Below are 21,212 nucleotides of genomic sequence, written 5' to 3'. Positions count from 1 at the left end.
CGCTGCATAGCATTCACGGGGCCCTGGACGGGCGAATTTGACGAGAAGCTGTCTTCACATTGCCATGAATGCTAGTACTAGGATGGCGAGGATGGTATCATCATCACGTCTCGTTGCCAAACTGCCAAAACTTTGTTGACTCCTCGACTGGCACGGCAAACGGGCACTTCCTGACTTGAAGAAATCTCGAGGGGATTTTTCGATGCTGAAATCCTCACGAGCGGACTATATAAATGTCCATAGAATAAGACTCTGCCTGTCGAGTACCTGGAGGTCTGATAATTGGTAGGTGAATTCTGGGGGTCGTCCTGATCAGACAGAAAGATGTGGTTGAGGAAGCGATTGACTAACCTCGCACCAATGAAATGTGATCAATACCGGCCGTAGAAGCTCTTTGAATTCCCCTTCGTGGCCACTGAAAGCATTTGCTGGTATTACGAAATCGCGACTAGCCTTGATCAATTGAGTGGACTGACAAGAGGGTTGAGATGCCTTGCTGACATAAAATGGAAACTAGCCGTGTTGAAGTGTTGGAGACCTAGGCCACCTTCGTTTTGATTCTCCTCTTCATCAAACTTCCCATTCGATTGTTGACGTCTGCACGGCAATTTGTTTGGAGGTCTCAGACGCTGGCGCGCATGTGTATTTGACCCGACGTGAGCAGTCTTTTCTTGGTCTTGCAATTTGTATCCCGTTTTTCTCACTTTTGCCCAGGAGAAGTGTGAGCCGTAGGCTCTGATCAACGCCCGTGATTCTTGCTTGTCCTTCTCCGGCCGAGGATTTGCAGTGATGAATCTGAAGGTGGCTGGGTCTTTCTGGTCGCTTCCGGGTTCCTTGTCGTCATCAGGGGCTTGCATTCTGATTATTCGAGACACCAAGCTTCCGGACGTATAGGGGGTAGTAATCGGTATCCACATCAACTTTCGACCGGTCATGCATCCAGCCGGAGGGCGAAAACCTTCCCACACCAAAAATCGTCTATCCTCATTAGGAAACTGGGATTTTGAATTAACCGGGAATGGTTGGTGCGTTGCTGGGACTTTTCCGATTCGACTGCTAGTATATGTATCCCACTGCATGTATATGTGTATAGCCATAGCAATGTACAATTCTGCGCAGCTGGATGCAGGGGTTCAACTCAGCAGAGTAGAAAGGCTTTGACTGAATCGGCCCATACTGCGGCACGCTTGTAAAAATGAATCTGGGGGACGCTCCTTTTCTGCAAGCCATCAATGGCGTTAGCCAGGACTGCACCCGACCCTTCATTTTTGATATCACGAATGGTAAAGGTAGGTCTTCGAGGAAAACACTACTGCTTTTGACTGGGGCAAACGATGAACAACCCGACGCTCGCAACGGACGTGGGTCTGGCTCTGGAGTTAGTATTTTAATATGAGCAGCGAAAGTAGGGAAGGTCAAGTCCAGACCATGTCGATGTCCACACTTTTGGCCTGAACAGAGTCGCCCTCGCGTGGACGATGATCTGCCGGTGCATACAATCTATCGTGCGTCGAGATGGCCTACTAATCCAGTTTTGTTAGCCGAGGCTGACGGGGCCTCACATTGGGTCGGCAACTCACATTACACCTCTTGACAACTCGTCCCACTTCCAGCCCGTCAAACCAACGCTCCATGCTCTTTTCTAGCTTGTCTTTGTACTTGGGAACGGACTCATGAATGCGCCGAAGCTTCATGTCGAGCTTTTCTCGCGGGTTGAATCCGTTGGGGAAGCATGCGACAAATGCTTTGAGCTTATACCCATCCCCGTCCTCGGTAGGTTGAAGAAACAGAATATCATCTTTCACAAGACCTCCAAGCCTTCGCAGTGTAGCATCAGCCGTTGGTTCAGGACATAATGGGGAGATTTCCGATATCACCTTGTTGAACAATGCCGCCTGACCCGTGGACCCATTCGTGGTTATCTGGAACATAGTTGGGAAGCGGATGGGAAGGTAAATCGTCGCCAGCCACGAGTACAGCTCGTCAATAGCCTGTTTAACACCATCGCAAACCGCAATGACTTTGTCCTCGTGATCCCGGATCAATTGCCTTCGCAACATTATTCTATCTAAATAATGTTTGTCCATCTCGATTAACTCCGACACATGAGGATTTTCGAGCGCTGGCGTGATCCACTGTGATTAGCGGACATTTCAGAACCATGGCTCACTTACACATTGACAGGTGGTAAACCGGCTTGAATGGTCGAAATTGGAGAGGCTCGGTAGTTCTCCAATCGAAATTGTGCAATGGTTCTATTTGGCCATATGGATCCTTTTGCTGGCTCTGGACACCTTGTTGCTGGTGTCTGCGGAGGCGTGCTGTTGTTTTCTGAGATTGATCAGTCTCATTTATCAGAATGTCATGGAACATATTAACGGGAAAATGATCTTGTCGGTCACTCACCCCGTTAAGATCATTGCCACTGCGAAATCTGTTCAACCCTGGCAGAAACCATCGCACGGCAATGAATAAGCCGGCCGCCAACAGAAAGGGTACCGAAATTGCCCACGCCAGAGCCAACATCGTTTTCAGGACTTCGATAGAGGTGACTTGATGTTTATCTCAGGGTCTTGGCCAGTTTTAGTGTCGGCTTCATCCTTGTCGCATTTGATTCAATGTAGCATAGAAAATTGATTGAATATGGACAGCCCAAACACTACGGTAGAGAAATTGAACGAAGTTCCCAAGAGTGATTCGGCGGTATTGTCCGCAAAATCATGAAAGCCTTGCGGCTCTCTTCCACTAGTGCTGCACCCTTATCACATTTCGACTATTATCAGCGCCCGCCCCCCCCCTTATCTATTAGCATATACATGTACTTGTATACAACACGGGCTGAACACATCAGGAGAGTCTCCCCAGCTTTTCGATATTGACATTCAAGTCCATCTCCATTCCCATCACACATGTGGTAGTCATATCAAAATAGAAGTCTATACAGGGCTGCGTCGCTTGTCGAGCTCGTAAAGTCCAAGTGTGACGAGTCTCGCCAAGCTGTATTACATGCCAAAGCGCAGATCTTCCGTACGAAGGCTTCGTGATCGAGCTGCGGTAAGCATCCTAGGTTCCAGAATTGGGTAGCTTCGATGGAGACTCATCCGGTCTAAACCATGATAATGGCGGTCGTGGAAGGACGTTACTCTACACAGGTAAGTGGCCTCGTTCCCTCATACATGCTACCCCTAATTGAAGATTCTCATGATTCGGAAAGGCTGGGCATGACTCGGACCACGGCCTTATAGCAGAGCAATGTGGTCGTAGGCTTTCCAAGATATTGACAGTGAATGCCTTGCCGACGCACACGCCATACATATCGCAGAAGGCCCACTGGTGCTTTTTGGCTGATCGATCTTGCACCACCGAACCAAAGTGCAGTACGAAAAACAAGAGTCGGGCCCTTCAGCACATGATGATGCCATTCAAACCCACACAGTCTCATTCCCTCACTTCTGTGGATGGCAATCTCCCTTCTTGTTCATTTCGGCAGGGCATCGGTGTCCGGTTTTTGCTCCCCAACGCAGCGACATTTGCTGACACATACAAGCCTCATGAATCTACTAGTGGTAATGGGCTGATGCACAACCCAAGGTTATCCCGCTTCGTTTCAGAATCTCATCAATACATCTATTCCCTCGAAGGATTATGGTCCTACTTCATTTCCTACGCACGCTCAGTTCGTAGTCAAACATTATCAAACAACATGGGTAGCTGGGGACCAAGAAAGGGCCTCTTCTTTGGTATGATTTATGCACTAGTATTCCTGTAGACAAGTCAAAATCGGTCAACACACACATGTGGAGGGATGAATACTTACCTCCGCACGTAAGATACCCTCACTAAATAAAGGTCTTTGCCTTGGACGGTTCTGGACGGCCGTCGAGTTCTTACCGCCAGCATGATAAGCCGAGCCCAGCTTACAATATGCTTCATCTTTGTCCACTGTTGCATATGCGAGGTTCTCTACCTTGGGCTATTGCTCCATCCCCCACAGGTGCGATCTGGGAAGAACCTTTTCATAAGGGGGTTTAGTTAGCAAAGTACAAGCAGTACCATGACGGTATTCTCCACACCAGGGATATCAAGGAATGCCAAGGAACGGAAGGGCAAGCGTGATTCAAATGGGAATTGATGGAATTGACAGTCCTATATGATATCAACTCGATCGCTTGAGGAGTCAAGCGATGATGGGGTGAGATGAGCAGGTTATAAGCCTGCGTCTCGCCTGGTATCTAGTGTCTTGGCAGGGGCCGCCCTGACAAGGGATCAAAAACGCCTTTCCAACCTCAGTACCTACTCGACACCCTCCCTATCTTGGTCTGGTCAACATGGTCGACATGAAAATTCTTTGTCGTCTCGATGCAGATGCCGGGTCGCACTACCGGGTCTGGTCTTGATGGTGAGAGACATCGACGATCAGGTGAGTGGTATATGTATGCTTCTGAGCGCCATAGTAGTTGCTGGTAGTTTTGGCCAGGAAAAACTCGTCCGCCAAGGGGCTGACGAGCCAGTCTTCTTTGATCGTCCTGCTACGGAACACGAGACGGGCACATCTTCTGGTCTCGGGATGGAATAGGGCTCCTTTCCTTCCACGGCTTATCGACGTCCAAGTAGGGCTGAGACTCAGCGTTAACTTGGCCCATGAACTCTGGGACGGTGAAGCGTCAAGCTTCTTGCGCAACTTGAATTGAAGGAGTGCTCTGGCTCTCTAAATGAGTGTAGGATAGAGTCTATCTATACATCTATCTCAGCAGTGTACGTCAGTGTTGTTGCCTGTCAATGGTGATACAGCCCAGTGGGCGAGTATTGCAGAACGAATCGGCCTGTCGCGAGCGATAGGTCATTCGCCTGTTCAACATGAGGTTTTCGGTCATTACGGCGCCATCTTCGATGATGGCACTTTTGAGTCCTTCGATATCAAAGGTGTCAACTCGTTGCAACGTAGCTGCAGTAGCTGGGGGCGTGGTTTCCATCTAGTAGAAAGTAAATTATGTGATTGTTCGGCTGAGAAAGGGTCGATATGTCGAAGGAATGGGGATACTCTTTGCGAAGTCCAAATGGGTAGTCTCATAGCGAATATAACTCATGGAGAGTTACATTTCAAGATACAAGTGGAGAGTGACGCTGAAGTCCACATGTTCTGGGGTGGCTAAGAATGAGATAGATGATAAGAGTGGATACATGGCCCGCTTTTGCCGAATCGTCGTGATATACACCAGATATTACCTTTCTTGGGATAACTTTCCTTTGTCCGTGGGTAACATGCGCTACAATCTACAGCAACTACGGAACTCGCCTTATCTCCAATTCTAGAACCATTATCAGTTTACCTGAGCTCCACGAAGGCAAGGATGGCTCTACTATCTACGTTTTTCTCGTCATGTCCGTCATGGGGCCTTCCAATATGAACCTTGCTTTCAAGCAGATTTGCTCCTCAATCTGTCTGCCTTCTCATCTTCTCATCCCTTTCAAGACACCAGTTCTTTCTTGAGACAGCCATGGAATCCAAGACCGTATATACCAGCGACAAAGCGATCGATCCCAGCGATCAAAACAACACCACCGACCAAGATGTTGGCACGGTCGAGACCAACAACCTAGCCCGAAAGCTCAGCTGGCGTCAGATGCAGTTGATGGTCATCGGCGGCTCTATCGGGACTGCTCTCTTCGTGACAATTGGAGCTGGTCTCATGGCTGCCGGTCCTGGAAGTTTGCTGATCGGCTTCCTCATCTACGGTTCTTTCACAGCCGCTTGCAATAACTGTATGGCAGAGATGTCTGTCTACATGCCGGTCTCTGGGGGCTGGATCCGTATGGCGAGTCACTGGGCCGACGATGCTCTTGGATTCACTCTGGGTTGGAATTTCTTCCTCTATGAAGCACTTCTCATACCATTTGAGATTAGTGCACTAAACCTGGTGTTGACCTTCTGGAGCGACCACATTCCGGCTGCTGCTATCTGTGTTGGATGCATTGTTCTCTATGGGTAAAGCCTTAGTCTCAGCAGTGGAATCGACAACAGAGCCGCTGATATGCTGAAAACAGTCTTATCAACGTGTTTGCCGTTCGAAAGTACGGCGAAAGCGAATTCTGGTTGGCCATCGGAAGTACGTGTTATCACATCTCCTCCCGTTTGAAGTACACTCTCCCTAACAATGCGAGTCTAGAGGTCATCTTGATTGGACTTTGTTTCGGCTTCACATTTGTCACCATGGTCGGTGGTAATCCTCAGCATGATGCATATGGTTTCCGATACTGGAACAATCCGGTAAGGCCCAGGCCCGGTCCCTTCTGTTGTTGTTTGAAATTGACGAATCTGAGGGTTCCTTTGCCGAATATCTCCACTCCGGTTCTCTGGGGAGATTTGAAGGCTTGCTTGCAGGTCTGTGGCGGGCTGCCTTCACCATCGTTGGCCCCGAATACGTTGCCATGTTAGCCGCAGAGACCAAATACCCTCGCAAGTCTCTCAAAAAAGCCTACAAGACCATTTATTGGCGATTTGGCGTCTTCTTTATTGGGGGCGCTCTCGCCGTTGGCATCGTCGTCCCATACAATGACCCTACGCTGGTAGCCGTCAACACTGGAGCTGCCAGCGGTGCAGGGACCGGAGGCGCCAGTCCCTATGTCATCGCGATGCAAAATATGGGCATTACAGTCCTGCCTTCCGTTACAAACGCCTTACTACTGACCAGCATCTTCTCCGCGGGCAACTCTTACGTCTACTGCGCCTCCCGAACTCTCTATTCCCTTTCCCTAGATGGCCATGCACCAAGGTTCCTTCGAAAATGTACCAAGTCTGGTGTGCCGATCTGGTGTTTTGTTGTCACGATGGCTTTCCCTTTTCTCTCGCTCTTGATCTTGGGCAGCAATGCCTCACAGGTAGTTCTATGGTGAGATCCCACCAACCTCAATAGATTCAGCATCCATCGAATACTAAACGTTGCTGTCTAGGCTCGCTAATCTCGTCACTGGTGCGCAAATTATCGAGTATGTTTTCCAATGCCCCTTATCCGAAGCATCATCTTCTAACATTTTGTGATTTACAGTTTCATCGGCATGGCGCTAGTTTATCTCTTCTTCTACCGTGCCATGAAGGCGCAGGGTTTTGATCGAGACCGGCTTCCGTATAAGGGCTGGTTCCAGCCCTTCTGCGCCTGGTATGGTCTGATCAGCATGACTTTCGTGGTCTTCTGCTATGGTTATGCCATCTTCCTACCTGGTGCATTCGATGTCGGTGATTTTTTCATCTATTATTGCATGATCATCGTCTGTGTAGTCCTGTATATCAGCTGGAAACTCTTCAAGCGCACTAAGGTTATACCGGCTCGTGAGGTCGACCTTGTCTGGGAAGCTCCTACCATCGACGCGTATGAAGCCAGCCTCGTTGATCAGGATATTGGCTTGTGGACGGAACTCAGGAAGATGTTGAGATTGAGGAAAAAGGAGGAAAGATTCGACGTTTACTAATATGAACGTAAGCATGGTTCCAGATTCGTGCGCAGTTGCATATGTTACATTTGAAACATGAGGACAGTCACAATTCATGCGAGAGTGGAGGCTTATCATTCTTCTTTTCAATACCACCGTTCCCTATGTTGTCCGGTCGACCCGCCCACTCGACTTATCGGAAACTGAATTAGGAGTGTCCTCTTCAAGCTGCTTCTTCGTAATGGAGTCCCACTCATTGAGCAAATGTGACCAGTTGCAGCGTACTTCGTCCTCTCCGGGAGTCATTTTAAACCACCCCTAGGCCATTCTGTAGCCGAGTTCTTTCCGCCGTAGTCGTTGGTGGAAGTTTCCCGAAAAGGCAACCTTCAAGGCAGCTGTTGAACGGTTGAACAAGTAGCCAGTGCCCCTTTTTGGGGATAGAGGGGCAGAAATAAGAGAAGAAAGGGGTCGTCCAACCAAACGTGTATAAATACCAACAACTTGGCAGGACCAGTTGCTAGATAGACGGAGCATTCAATACACATTCTCTGGCATACTCAGTTTGACAGCAGCTTTCGGCTCGCGGAGTGACGATTCAATCCTTCACACATTCTGCACGGCCTAAGCCGCCCTCTGTACTGATATATGACCTCGTCTCTCATTCCACCCGACTTCAATCACCCCATGTTTCCAGTTACCGGCGGAGCCAATAGCTTAGTAGACATGACATGACATTGCTGAAACGGGAGACTCCAGCTCATTGCCTGATAAACCCTCAGGTGGAACGTGAAAGGCTACCGGACGAGCTGATTCCTATACTGAATCGGTATAGTAGGCCCACGTTCCATTCCAACGATGACATGCTGATTGCTGAAGATGAATATTTGATATCATATTCCCAGATCAAGGGATGAAAGAGTACGCAGGAATGTCAAGTCACGACCGTAGAAAACTGGTTGTATAACCATCCCAGAGCCATCGTGGATGAGGAACAAGATTTCATTTACAGAGGGGGCAACGTAGTCGCACTTTGTACGACGGGTCAAGTCACCTTTTCGCCTGCTTTCTCAAAAAATTCTAGCCCTTAGCCATCAGCAGATTATTCGTGACGAATTCACGGACTGTTCATGTCCCGTCCGCTACGACGTCTTACCTCAATAATACGAAATTCGAGGCTTTTGTTACTGCCGTTCTCATCATCCTCGGCCTGCTGTTGCTCCTAGGACCAATGTGGATTCTTCAATTTGTAACGAACGATATCAAGCGTCTTGGGATAACCACAGGACTTGCCACAACACGGCTTGCAAGTGCGCTGCCCTTCGAAGTCCTGGCGGCTGTTGCTGCGTGGGTAGTATCTATCAATACCTTGTACAGCAAGCCGAAATCTAAGCAGACTAACCCCAAGAGCAGTTATTCTTACCTGTTGATGGGATTTCTACAAATTGGAATTCAGACTTCAGACTTGATTAAGAGGAGGTTCGCAACCAGGATATCAAACTAGGACTTTGGGAACACAGAATGAAGAGGGGATACAAATTGGCTAACTAACGAGATGCCATAGAACATAAGGTGACTCGTCATTGTTAAGAATTGACGTCCGTGAGACCGTGGGCTGGCTTCCCTACTACTGGAGACTGAGGACTCGTTTAAACATGCAAGCGATTCGTGAGCCCTGCTTTGGTTCCTCATCATGAAGCCTCAAGAACTTTTGAGCATCACTTGGCCGTCCGTCTTCAGGTCATCATTCCAATGGACTCGCTCGATCGCCTTTGCCTTGCTTTTCTCTCCCTCCGTGGTGGCGAGCTCTTGTATCTTCGGTTTCCCCTCTCCCCTAGAAGATGTCATCACATGTGCTCCATTCCCTTTCCATTCGTTTCTTCCAGTACAAGCCATTATATTCCCAATAACTCTCGCCTGTAATGGGATCAGTCTTCTTCTCGAACCACTTGGGCCGCCACTCTTCGCCCGCAGCTTCGCGTTTCCGTCGAGCTGCACGCTGCTTCTCTTCGACACGGTTCTTCTCTCTCGCAGCGAAATCATACTCGCCGTCCTCCATAGCCCGTTGGTCCGGTCGCAATCGAGTATCTGTAGGGGGAAGATGATGCCGCAAAGAGTCAGGGATGGCATTCAGTGTCACAACAAATGGGGTGAGATTGAATGGAATTCCTTGTGGGCGATGATGGGCCTCCCAGACCAAGAACGCTTGGTGACCGGATTGACTTCCGGGTTTCGCGTAGGAGAATTCGCCTTCTCCCACGGCCTCATCCTCAAACCCCTCGGTGACACGCGCGTAGATTTTGTCGTTCCATCGTCCTCCAATGCTCCATTTCGTGACACCATCAACACCCATGACCTTGCCAAAGACCTGATAGGCAGAACTGGCTTTCCATCCTCGCTGTTTGAAATCCAATACGCAGACTTCACCGGTCGTCCAATTCTTGATTTGCATCGGCCCGTAGTTGTCAACCGTAGGGTTTCCCGTAATGATACCCACGACGGAACTCGTGACTTTCTTCCATGTGTACAACTCTGGTGGACTCCCGTCAGAATGGCGGAGGCGCAAAAACCATGTCCCCAGTGGATTGATATCAAATGATTTGCCATAGAATTTGGACTTCACAGCCGATTCGCCCCAATAATCCCAGCGAGCAGATTCGGCGTAGGCCGCGCCAATCGGAGGATGATGGCTGACTTGCTCAATAAAGAAACGGTAGCCTTTATCCGGACGAACATATTCGTAAGTTTCACCCAGAAGTGGATTGAATGGTTTCGCAACTCGACCTATTGTGCTTGCATATTCAGAGGCCGCAAAGGCGGCGACATAGACAAGTCTTTCGGTTGAATCGAGACGGTCTGCGGCAATGTCTAAGAGATCTGCGTATTCCATGTCTTCGGCGACACGCTGGAGGAGAGAGGTTGGCTCATTGAACGACACCGGGAGCGTCATCCTCGTCATATCTTTCCCGATCATCGACTTGAGAATACCCCAAAGCGAGATCTTGGGGCGGTTATCAGCGTCCATTTTCAATTTCTCGCGAACGCCATCCTCATAGCCAGCGTATGACGGTTCGATCTCCATTTGTTTTTGGGCCCTTATCTCATCGTATGGAAAGAGGGTCTTTTCCACTTCTTCCTGTCCAACGAGGATTTGTACTGGCGGTGGGCTGATAAGTGGTGGTTCGACAACCTCGACTGTGCCGGCATCAATAGCGTCGAAGAATTCTTCATCGTCTCCAGACTCGGAATCTGACAGATTGGTGTACTGCGCGATGATGGATTTCCTTCTATTGCCTTCTCTGGTAAAAGATTTTCGTCGTGATCGGCCTCTTACCGAGCTTTGAGCTTCTGGACGGATAGCCAACTGGTCCTCCACGGCTTCTGTAAATTGGACACGGTCTCCTATATCCTGTTGCGCCATTGAGCTAGGTCGGCTGACAGGAAGTGATTGGCCCTCAAGTGCCTCCTTCAAAGCACGTTTGGTCCGTTTGCGCTTATCCTCCGACTCAGCGATAGATCTTTTCAGGTCTTCATGCTCATATGCGATCTTTGCCATGCTTTCTTCCCACATTCGTCGAGCATCTGCATCTCTGTCAAGTCGGTATTGCCAATAGGCATCGCGATCTCGAGAAATCTTCAGCAAGTCTGTCACCAACCCGTTCAAACTGCTGACCGCCGTCTGATAGGTGAGAAGCGCTTGAGATACGTCTAGATCAGACAAAGTTGTAGTGGGTTGAGAGGATGCTCGGGCAATAAGTGCCTCGGAGACTCGAGCAAGAAGGTCAAGTTGCAGCGTAGCCGACTGTGCCGTGATATTGAAAGCGTCTTTGCTTCCGGGGTGATGGACTTCACGACTGCTGGCATCGTCACCGTCTGCGTCCTCGTCTGCATCGATGGTGGCGGTCACAGGATTCGTTGGTATCCGTTGGAGCTCTTCGCCGACAACACTGGCATCGTTGGAATCATACATGGATCCAGCCTCTATGTCCGATCGGAAACTGACTTTGGAGGAACCTCCTGCGACTCCAAGCGAGGGTGCTGGATGTTTAGATCTGCTATTGGTCGCACTCACTGGATCTGATGATTCAACCCGGGCATGGCGGAGAGTGTCGGTATCGAGGGTACGCCGTTTCTCCTCTTCTTTCGCCTCGTCTTTTGTATATTGAATGGCGTTGTTGAGTGCCCAGAACCACCTTTTGGCTTCCACGACATGGTTGGCTTTCAAATGATACTTGACGGAAGATTTTCCGTGAATCTCAAATCTGGTTTTGTCTTGCGCGTCCATGTGCAGTCTAGCAATGCGCATGTTAATGGCTCCACGACAGGCAGAGCCTGCATCATCCTGGTGCTTATAGTAGCTGAGAACACCTTCTTCGAGCACAAACCATCGAAGTTTATATCCACTCGTATAGTTTGTCCACTTCTTGAGATATCCTTTGATTTCACGGGCGTCTTTAGTCGCGTCATTGGGGCCACCAGAACCAGATCTTGCCTGCGTAGGGTGATTCCCCAGAATAGCCTTCTCCTGAATTCCTCGCTGCGCAGCGGCTGCCGCAGGGGACTTCTTCAAGATCGCCCTAGTTCGATCATCTTTGGTCACATCCTGTGGCAGTCTGCCCTTTCGATCTCTCCGGAAAGGATCTGCACCGTGCAACAACAGAATCTGTGCCAATTTTAAATCGCGTTTGCGCGCAGCTTCGTGAAGGAGTGTGCCACCAGTTTGGACAGTCACGGGTTCGGTTGCTAATTCCAAGGCATTGACATCGAGAGTGCCTTCGACTCGGGGCTCCACCAAGATGGCTTCCACTTGTTTATACTCTCCATTGGCCAATGCGGTGTGGATCTCTTTGATCTTTTCGTCCAAAAAGATGGAACGCGCCAGTTGGAGTTGCTGAAATATCTCTGGGGTACGTGCAAGATCAATTGGCAGCTTCCCTTGCCGGTTGGAGATGGCATCGTTTATACTGGGCTGCTCCAACAAGTCTCTGACGACCGGTGCTCGCCCCAGCTGCGCGGCCAAATGTAACGGGGTATTTCCTTCTTTGTCCTGGGCATTCAGATCAAGACCTCGGCCTTCTCTTATAACTTGCTCTACCACATGTGGTTCGGCACACTGTATAGATAGGTGAAGAATCGTTGTTCCTGGGATTGGCTGCGGAGTGGCGGACGAAGGTATTGAGTCGGCGATGGCCTTTGATATTGCTGTTGTGTCTTTGCTTCGGAGAACCTCAAATACCCGAAAAGTTCGAACAGAATCCTCTATGGAGCCACTGTGGCCGGGAGAAACACCCGAAGAAACTTTATGAGAGGCATCTGTCCCGGCAGATAGTTCGCTCGGGTCCATTGTTATCTGAGAGGTCCGTGTAGTGGCCGGTGACAGGGGGGTCAGTCTCAGCCCGTCGAGAGGCGTCGATTGCGATGTAGGAGTCGTAGAAGAGAATGGACCCGTGGAGGAGGTGGTGGTGGTGGTGTAAACGGGCGACTCTGGATCTGAGCCAGTCTCTCGCGGAAGATTGTCGCTGCGCAACAGATTGAGGACTCGAGAGCTCTTGGAGCGTTTGTGGACGGTTCTGTTTGCCATATCAGGGTCGAACGGCGGTGAAGGAGATGATAGAGAGTTTGGAGGACCAAACGTAGAGGATGAGCGACCAGAGAATGAGACGACAGACAGTAGCAGAGGCTCTCTCACACAAAGGCAAGTTTTAGTTTGGTAAGGAGAGCAAGCAACCCAGGTGAATGGCGGTTGATTCGCTCGACGCTTCCCCCGCCATCAGACTGATCGGGACCTAATTGGCACAAGAAGGCAATGGCAAAACTATGAACAAACCGTCCCACATATGCACTATGACGAAGAGCGTAGCCAGACGAACGGGTGGGCATCAAGAAGTGCACTTCTCTGCAATGTGAGAGTTGACGATACGGTCTAGTCGGAGGCCGAACGCGAGCGGGAACGAGGGAGTAATATCTACTTCTACATCTGGATCGTGAGGTAAATAGTTTGACAGGCTCAATGGACAATACGTACGTCAGACAGTCAACCCACGGAACAACATAGCTGTCAAAGCCACAACAAATGGCAGCGCGCATGTGGAAACTAAAATTCTTTCTCGCTTGCTTGCCATCTTCCCTCCGCCCATTCTTCAGCACCTCTTGCCAACGCGTCTCCCGAATCCGCAGCCGGAAAATGGCCAGTCTGTGCTGCCCGTTGTCTCGGTATCCCTTGCCACAAATATCTCGTATCCGTCAGTTACTTGGGGTGGTACGTAACTGTCAGATGGCAGTGCAAAGCACGCGAGGCCCGGAAAGTCGGCCAGGTTATAGCAGTTTTCTCAGAATCATCAAGCCATATATTTCTTTATGTCCGCCTGGAATCTTCATGACTTTTTCATAATACTTGTGCACGCTGTCTATCCAAGGAGATCATCCAATCCATTGCCCAGTGGTGTACTGGGCTTCCCCTGACCTGACGCGGTATTCGGAGTCGGGGTTGTGGCACTAGGTCTTGGGGTTGAGCCCGCCGCGGAGGAGGCTGCTCCCCAAATTCCAGCCTGACTCTTTGCCTTTGCCATACTCGCCAAATCTGGCCCCTTTTGTGGCCCAGATGCGCTCTTGACTCCGGCCTTGCTGCTTGCCGTATTCCAAAGTGATCCGAAGGCATCGCCGCCGCCGCCGCTGCCGCCGCTCGATACGGGCTTGGGAGAGGGTTTGCCCAGGGAAGCTGCTGAGGTGGAGGATGTATATGACGGGGTAGCTCCACTCATGGGTGTTGATGCGGTTGACGTCGGAGTAGGCTGCGGGTTCACCGAGATGGGCACCGAAGTAAAATAGTTTGGTCCCGTAGGCTTGTACCCTCCGGCCGGCTGTAGGGGTTGAGGGGGTTTCTGTGTCGGTGGCGGTGGTGAGAAAGTTGACGTCGACGCCGCCGGAGACACTATGGAAGAAGATGTCGATGGAGCCGGCGATGCAGTAGAGAAGATATTGTTGAGATTCGCGGCTTGTCCGGGAGCCACAGGCTTGGGGGCGGCGAATTGAGTCGCTGACGTCGTCGTCGAAGTGGCAGGTGGAGGAGTAATGGCTGCCAAAGGATTGGCGGCAGGTTGCGCTGCTGCTGGACTGGTTGCTGATTGAAAGTCATCAAAGTCGTCGTCGTCGTCATTTGCAGAACTTCTCTGCATTCCCCCCAAATTGTCGAGGCCGCTGGAAGAAGTAGCTGAAGCTTTGCCATTAGATGTAGTCGTGGGTGGTTCATCGCCGAAATCAAAGAGATCCTGCTCTGGTTCTTTCGGTTGGGGCGGATCTCGTTTCGCGGCCGTCGTTGGTGCCGTCCGTGTAGCTGTCGGTTTTGTCGTTTCTATTTCGTCAGCCTCGTCATATTCTTCAAATTGGTCTCCTCGGCGCTGGGTGCCAGAGAAGTCCGTCTCACGCCCGCCGAAACCGCCGCCATCACCATAGACCTCTCCTTGATAGCCACCAAATCCGCCAGTGTCGCTTCCGAAGCCACCATATCGACTTCCGCTCGAGAAACCGCTGCCCATGCCCATTCCGCCTTCCACTCCGCCATATTTGTTCCTGTTGGCTCGCGCCTTTTTCCTCTCTGCTCGGATGGTGTCCACATCACTCAATAGCTTGACCAGCTCTGCAGATCTGTTTCGGACATTGACACCTTGATCTTTGCCGTTCTGATCGATATAGTGAAATTGTCGGAGCATCCGTAGGAGGGACAGGTGTGATCTGGCGTCATCAATGACCCGCTCCGAGCCGTTTTTGCAGAGGAATTCCAGCAACTGCAGTGCCTGTGGCCTTGTGAGTATGACTTAAATATACAGTTTGATCGGAGCCATACTTTGTATATCTGCCTCCACTCTTCCGCAGTCTTGTCCGTGAATCGTTTGTAGATCATGGGCATGATCTCATTCAGTTGTTGGCTAGGTCGGTCAGATGACGAGAGTTGGGCCGGAGAGGTTGATGGACGAACTAGTTGTGTGTGCCTTGAGCAATCTCCTGCATTAAAGTGGCCGACGCTCCCCAAGGATCCCCGTTTGTGGCTTCTCGAACCTGGAACCTGTGTGAGGAGTAGATGACCACAGGGGGCAATGGAGGAAAACAGACCTTTGCCTCCATCTCGGTCAGATTCATGACGGCTTGCAAAATTTGTCAGTCAAGTTCGTCACTTTCAATACCAGACATACCATTTTGCACTTTACGAACACCCGCCTTGATATCATAAAGGGTCAAGTTGCTGACCTGATTTTTGAGACTTTCGAAATCCATCCTGGCAAACGACGCGCTGGGATTAAATTAAAGGATCTAAAGGCGAGTTTGACTTCAGGGAAGTAGAACAAAAACAAACCGCCACAACGCAGGAGTGCTTGCGAGTATTGAGAGGAGATCTCAATATGTGTTATGGAAGAGCGATGTTCAATGGGCTATTAGATCTTCAACATTGGGCCGGCGGAGCGCAGGCACGTCTTCCACAAAAAAAAAAAAGGCCCCTTCGGCTGGATGGGGGCCGAACCGGCACCCGTGGAGGCAATGCTCGATGAAATCAACCTCTTGTGGACGTTGAGGGATTACCACACATACATATTTGGGAGATGGGACATACAATAACATAGCAGTCGTGATGATGCCACAAATTAGAAACAACTCTGCCGCTACTGTCGCTACACAGCTCAGCAATGACTTCGATTCCCCTTTGGCTTTGCTGGTAGGGAACGGGGGTGGCGTTCCTGGTCACAAAGATATCCGACCTGGTGATGTGGTTGTCAGTCAGCCCAAAGATAAATTTTGGCGGTGTTGTTCAAACATCCAACGCCCAATTGCTGGCGTACAGGAATCCTGAACAAATCTCCGCCTAGCATTGAGCGCTTGAAAGCCAAACATCAAAGGGAAGGCGACCGGCTCTGGCAAATCCATCTTAGATGTGCTTGACGCCAATCCCTCCACAAGAGAGAAAATGGTCGATTATGCTTATCCTGGCACAGAATGTGATCAACTCTTTGACTCTACACACGTTCATCAATATGGGCCAACTTGCCAACATTGCGATCGAACACGTATCGTTACGCTTCAGTTCAACAAGATACACGGCTACGAATTCACTATGGTACTATTGGCCCTGCAAATATGGTCGTGAAAGATGCCAAAATGCGTGATACCCTGAGAGGTGACCTGAACATTATTTATGAGAGCATGGAGGCTGCCGGGGTCTTGGATGCCTTCCCATATCTTGTTGTCAAGGGGCATATGCGGTTATAGCGACTCGTACAAAAATAACCATGGGCAGCCGTACGCGGCTGCGGTGGCCGCGCCGTACTTGAAGGGAACTGCTGTTGATCATCCCACCGAAGGAGGTAACGAGCACCTTACGAGTGGTAGCATCCACCTGATGAATGTCCTTAGGATGAAACAGGACATCGCTACTTGTGGAGGGAGTCCTCTGAAGCGGGGGGAATCCGGCAATGCGACGGCGGCTTAATAAAATACCCAACGACCTCAACAATCTCTTCCATGACATTTCGACAAGAGACGAACGGAAGATTGGCGAATTGATCTTATGCCTACAATGAATCTTATATTGTCAAGAGACCTCTCAAGTGTGAAGAAACTATACTACACGATCATGTCGAAGATAGAACCTCGAGACGCGAACCGAATGGAATCCAGACGAGATCAGCGTTGAGCTCATTCAAAGAGCTGGCAGATACAACAATTCAAGACATCAAAGGGTACAATTCATTCATGGACCAGTTCGCAACTTCCAATTAAAAGGTGATGGACTCCAAAGGATTCGACCCGGACTAATAGTTCGATAGTGAGAATCCGCTGTTAGGAATACATTGAGATCAACGATGAAAAGTTGCGATCAAAGCTTCGTGAACAGATGTCTGAGAGATACCCTTTTCTTGAGTACGCTATTTCGCATGTTCTTGGTCTAATGCTGCAGAGGGTTGTCGCATCTCTGGACAGTTGTCCGGATTTTTCTTTCCAGTCCTGGATGAGAATCAGCAATTTGTTTGAGAAGTTCGAATCACAGCTCAAGCAACCTCGTTCGCCGATAACAAGATCTCGGAAACCTTTGTTCGAAACCCCGACTGCCAAGCAAATTAGCGCCAGTGGCCTCCACCTCGAACCTTGAAAAATGCTTCTTCGGGCGCGACTCTCCTTGAAAAACTTTTGGCAAAGACTCCTTTGGCCCCAGCACACCGTGCCCGTGCCCGGACTGGTTCTGCTGTCACATCATCGATATCAGTTTCGAAATGCCTCTTACCAACGGAGATGTCGCCAGCAACGGCACTACTCTCAACCGCAAAATCGAGAAGTTGGACTACCGCAAAGCCCGAGAAGTTCTCGAGACTGAATATGAGTCTCGAGACGGCCTTGACGTGCAGACTCTCCTTGACTCGACCAAGAATGGCGCTCTGACATACAACGATTTCCTTATTCTGCCTGGATATATCGGTATATGGCCCAGATGTCGCTCCAGGTGCACTCCTGACTCCTTTGTGCAGGTTTTCCCGCCTCAGAAGTGACTCTCGATTCGCCTGTCACCAAGCGTATCTCCTTGAAAACTCCTCTCCTCTCCTCTCCTATGGACACTGTTACAGAAGATTCTATGGCCATTCACATGGCCCTGCTGGGTGGTCTGGGTGTTATCCATCACAACTGTTCTGCAGAGGACCAGGCAGATATGGTTCGAAAGGTCAAGAGATATGAAAACGGGTTCATTTCCGAGCCTGTCGTTCTCTCCCCAAAGACTACGGTGGGTGAAGCCAAAGAATTGAAAGAGAAATGGGGTTTTGGTGGATTCCCGGTGACCGGTATGCTCGCTCTCCAGATTTGCAAGGTTTTTTTGGTTCGATGATGTCCAAACCATTTACCCTTTGAAACTTTCGTTCATCCGCAGCAGGAGTTTGCTATGGGGAAATTATGGAGATTTCTGTCTGAGACTGCTCTTACTGTCAATTTGGCTCGTTCCTCCTGGCTTTTCATACGCTGACCAATCACGCACACACAGAAAATGGCCAACTCAAGTCCAAGTTGATTGGCATTGTTACAACACGAGACATCCAGTTTCATCCTCGCCTCGATGACTTGGTCACGGAAGTGATGTCTAAGGATTTGATCACAGCCCCGGCGGGGACGACCCTGGCCGAGGCCAATGCTGTGCTACGTGAATCAAGAAAGGGTAAATTGCCCATCGTTGACAACAACGGCAACCTGATTTCTCTTCTCTCACGGTCCGATCTCCTCAAAAACCTCAACTATCCGCTGGCCTCGAAGTTGCCTCATTCGAAGCAGCTGATTGCCGCCGCGGCGATTGGTACTCGACCAGATGACCAGATGAGACTTCAGAAACTGGTTGACGCCGGCCTTGATATTGTTGTTCTTGACAGCAGCCAAGGAAACAGCGTCTATCAAATCGAGATGGTCGAATATATCAAGAAGAAGTACCCGCAGCTTGACGTCATCGCCGGAAATGTGGTGACGCGTGAACAAGCCGCCAACCTCATAGCAGCCGGCGCCGATGGGCTAAGAATTGGCATGGGCAGCGGCAGTGCTTGCATTACTCAGGAAGTCATGGCGGTGGGCCGACCTCAAGCCGCAGCTGTTTTTGCCGTGTCGTCTTTTGCGGCTCGATTTGGAGTCCCCTGCATTGCTGATGGCGGCATCCAGAACGTTGGTCACATCGTGAAAGGTCTGGCCATGGGTGCTTCCACCGTCATGATGGGTGGACTTCTTGCCGGCACCACCGAATCTCCAGGCAACTACTTTGTTAGTCGCGAAGGCAAGCTTGTCAAGGCTTACCGAGGAATGGGCAGTATCGACGCCATGGAGGATAAAAAAGCTAGTGGAGGGGCTAAGAACTCCAAAGCTAGCAACGCCGGCACAGCAAGATATTTCTCAGAAGGCGACCGCCTCTTGGTTGCCCAAGGCGTGTCGGGGGCTGTACTCGATCGAGGCTCCGTCACCAAATTTGTCCCCTACCTCTTGGCCGGGCTTCAACATTCTCTTCAGGACATCGGATCTAAGAGCTTGATCGAGTTTCGTGAGGATGTAGTTAGCGGCAAAGTTCGATTTGAACTCCGAACTGTCAGCGCGCAAGCGGAAGGGAATGTCCATGGCCTCGACAGTTTCGACAAGAAGCTCTACTCGTAATCGACGGGAGGGGCAGTAGTAGCATCACGGTGGGGCGTTGAGGGCGGATTGCCCCACTGGATTTGGTATTGTAAATGATTTTACGGATTCGATGATGATGGAGTATATAAAACGAAAGTCTCACATCAGGAGCCAAAATTGCGGCGGACGGAAGTTATGGTAATAGCTTTGGTCAGGTCATCAGATGAACCTCGGTGCAGTCTCGGTTCCCCACGCCCAGATGGGCATTTGCTGCAAAGCACCGCGAATTGGAGCTACCGAGCAAAGCGGATTTCTGGCCACTCAAACAAGGATCTCCTCCATGCATACGAGACGTGCCTCGCTCTCAGTCTTTTCCCTGTCCATGCCATGCCTGCAGTTCCCTCGGTTTTTCGTTGTAGATCTTGGGGTATTTCTGATATACATTTGCAATTAACCGGCCTTTTTAGATTGCTTGATCAGAGATCTTCCACTCTGTCGACTCGACACTCTTTATGGATATGTAGAGCCTCCTCTTCTTATTCTCGGGACCGCCATCTCTCTCGTTGCAGAACTCCTCCAATCGGTGGACGCAAACCCAGCAGCCAGGGACTGCAGGTTATTTTTCTGGGTTCGGCCACCGCAGCAGGGTCTGCGATGATGGCGCCCTCCAAGTTCGAAGTGCGCGGGTACACCGACCACAAAAGCCCCCAGCCCGCATCGCCCAGTGCCAGCGTGATCCTGATATCACCCACCAACGAGATCCTTCTGCTCCATCGTGTACAGACATCCTCGGCTTTCCCCTCGGCACACGTCTTTCCCGGCGGCAATCTCGAGGCATCGGATGGCGAAGTGCCCTCGAACCCGACGGATGTGAAGCGCCATCTTGACAGCATTGCGTACCGAACGGGCGCGATCCGCGAGCTGTTCGAAGAGACGGGCATCCTTCTGGCGCGGGAGTCGAGAGATGCAGCAGCTCTACTCTCTGTGTCGCACCAAGCGCGAAAGAGCGGGCGCGACGCTGTCCACAAGGGCAAAATCCCATTTGCGTCCTGGCTAAGGACGATATCCCCCCAGGCTGTTCTGGATACAGATCGCCTCATCCCTTTCACGCACTGGGTTACTCCGCCAAATGTGCCCAAGCGCTTCACTACGCAGATGTACGTCTATTTCATCGGCCTTGAGGAGGCGGGGAACCCGTCATGGCGCGCGACGGGCGACGAGGTCGAGACCATGGCTCCTGAGTGGCGGAGGGCGAGTGACTGGTTAGCGCGTGGACGGAGCGGAGAGATCATCTTGTTCCCCCCCCAGTTCCTTCTACTATATTTGATCTCGGAAGTGTTAGATCGTGGGGTTGTCGGCGGGCAGGCCGAGGGTGGTGAGGAACTGCTGCGGAAAAGAGAAGAGCTGCGGCGCAAGATTGGGGAGCAAGGGTCGCCGCCGTGGAAAGACAAGTTTATCAGCCCAATTGGGTTGCAGTTTGGTCGGAAAGATGGACGATCGGTGTTGGCTTTGGATAAGCCGGGGCCGGAGTTGAAGGAGAGTGGATTGAAAGGGGATTCCGAGTATGTGGTGCTGGTCAAGTTTAGTCAAGAGGGGCCTAGACAGGTGGAAGTTGGCTTGAGGAGGGATGTCTTGAAGGGGAAGGGAACGAAGTTATAGTGACGGTT

The 21,212-nt window shown here is 50.5% G+C and overlaps 8 protein-coding genes across 8 annotated transcripts; 3 read left to right on the top strand and 5 right to left on the bottom strand.

The window, feature by feature from the left end:
• Positions 1–458: 458 nt before the first annotated feature.
• Positions 459–857, bottom strand: Z518_02846 (uncharacterized protein; the record flags this gene model as incomplete). Its single annotated transcript, XM_013419872.1, has 1 exon — positions 459–857. The coding sequence occupies one exon, from the start codon at positions 855–857 to the stop codon at positions 459–461; it is 399 nt and encodes a 132-aa protein (XP_013275326.1).
• Positions 858–1,415: 558 nt separating this feature from the next.
• Z518_02845 (uncharacterized protein) lies at positions 1,416–2,373 on the bottom strand (the record flags this gene model as incomplete). The annotated part of the gene is made up of 3 exons (XM_013419871.1): positions 1,416–1,520; positions 1,581–2,122; positions 2,175–2,373. 3 exons carry the CDS (start codon positions 2,371–2,373, stop codon positions 1,416–1,418), a joined length of 846 nt encoding a protein of 281 aa, XP_013275325.1.
• Positions 2,374–4,378: 2,005 nt separating this feature from the next.
• On the bottom strand, positions 4,379–4,973 carry Z518_02844 (uncharacterized protein; the record flags this gene model as incomplete). The annotated part of the gene is made up of 2 exons (XM_013419870.1): positions 4,379–4,708; positions 4,878–4,973. 2 exons carry the CDS (start codon positions 4,971–4,973, stop codon positions 4,379–4,381), a joined length of 426 nt encoding a protein of 141 aa, XP_013275324.1.
• A 525-nt stretch (positions 4,974–5,498) lies between these two features.
• On the top strand, positions 5,499–7,467 carry Z518_02843 (uncharacterized protein; the record flags this gene model as incomplete). Its single annotated transcript, XM_013419869.1, has 6 exons — positions 5,499–5,986; positions 6,046–6,107; positions 6,168–6,268; positions 6,322–6,890; positions 6,952–6,987; positions 7,047–7,467. The coding sequence occupies 6 exons, from the start codon at positions 5,499–5,501 to the stop codon at positions 7,465–7,467; spliced, it is 1,677 nt and encodes a 558-aa protein (XP_013275323.1).
• A 1,792-nt stretch (positions 7,468–9,259) lies between these two features.
• Positions 9,260–13,006, bottom strand: Z518_02842 (uncharacterized protein; the record flags this gene model as incomplete). Its single annotated transcript, XM_013419868.1, has 1 exon — positions 9,260–13,006. The coding sequence occupies one exon, from the start codon at positions 13,004–13,006 to the stop codon at positions 9,260–9,262; it is 3,747 nt and encodes a 1,248-aa protein (XP_013275322.1).
• Positions 13,007–13,832: 826 nt separating this feature from the next.
• Positions 13,833–15,696, bottom strand: Z518_02841 (uncharacterized protein; the record flags this gene model as incomplete). Its single annotated transcript, XM_013419867.1, has 5 exons — positions 13,833–15,218; positions 15,269–15,350; positions 15,401–15,480; positions 15,535–15,566; positions 15,615–15,696. The coding sequence occupies 5 exons, from the start codon at positions 15,694–15,696 to the stop codon at positions 13,833–13,835; spliced, it is 1,662 nt and encodes a 553-aa protein (XP_013275321.1).
• A 1,988-nt stretch (positions 15,697–17,684) lies between these two features.
• Z518_02840 (inosine-5'-monophosphate dehydrogenase) lies at positions 17,685–19,584 on the top strand (the record flags this gene model as incomplete). The annotated part of the gene is made up of 3 exons (XM_013419866.1): positions 17,685–17,886; positions 17,937–18,245; positions 18,443–19,584. The coding sequence occupies 3 exons, from the start codon at positions 17,685–17,687 to the stop codon at positions 19,582–19,584; spliced, it is 1,653 nt and encodes a 550-aa protein (XP_013275320.1).
• Positions 19,585–20,202: 618 nt separating this feature from the next.
• Z518_02839 (uncharacterized protein) lies at positions 20,203–21,204 on the top strand (the record flags this gene model as incomplete). Its single annotated transcript, XM_013419865.1, has 1 exon — positions 20,203–21,204. One exon carries the CDS (start codon positions 20,203–20,205, stop codon positions 21,202–21,204), a length of 1,002 nt encoding a protein of 333 aa, XP_013275319.1.
• Positions 21,205–21,212: the final 8 nt, after the last annotated feature.

Source organism: Rhinocladiella mackenziei, assembly GCF_000835555.1.
Source record: "Rhinocladiella mackenziei CBS 650.93 unplaced genomic scaffold supercont1.2, whole genome shotgun sequence".
Classification (NCBI taxonomy): Eukaryota; Fungi; Ascomycota; class Eurotiomycetes; order Chaetothyriales; family Herpotrichiellaceae; genus Rhinocladiella; species Rhinocladiella mackenziei.
The sequence above is the reverse complement of the archived record's forward strand: the minus strand, read 5'-3'. Positions and strand labels throughout refer to the sequence as shown.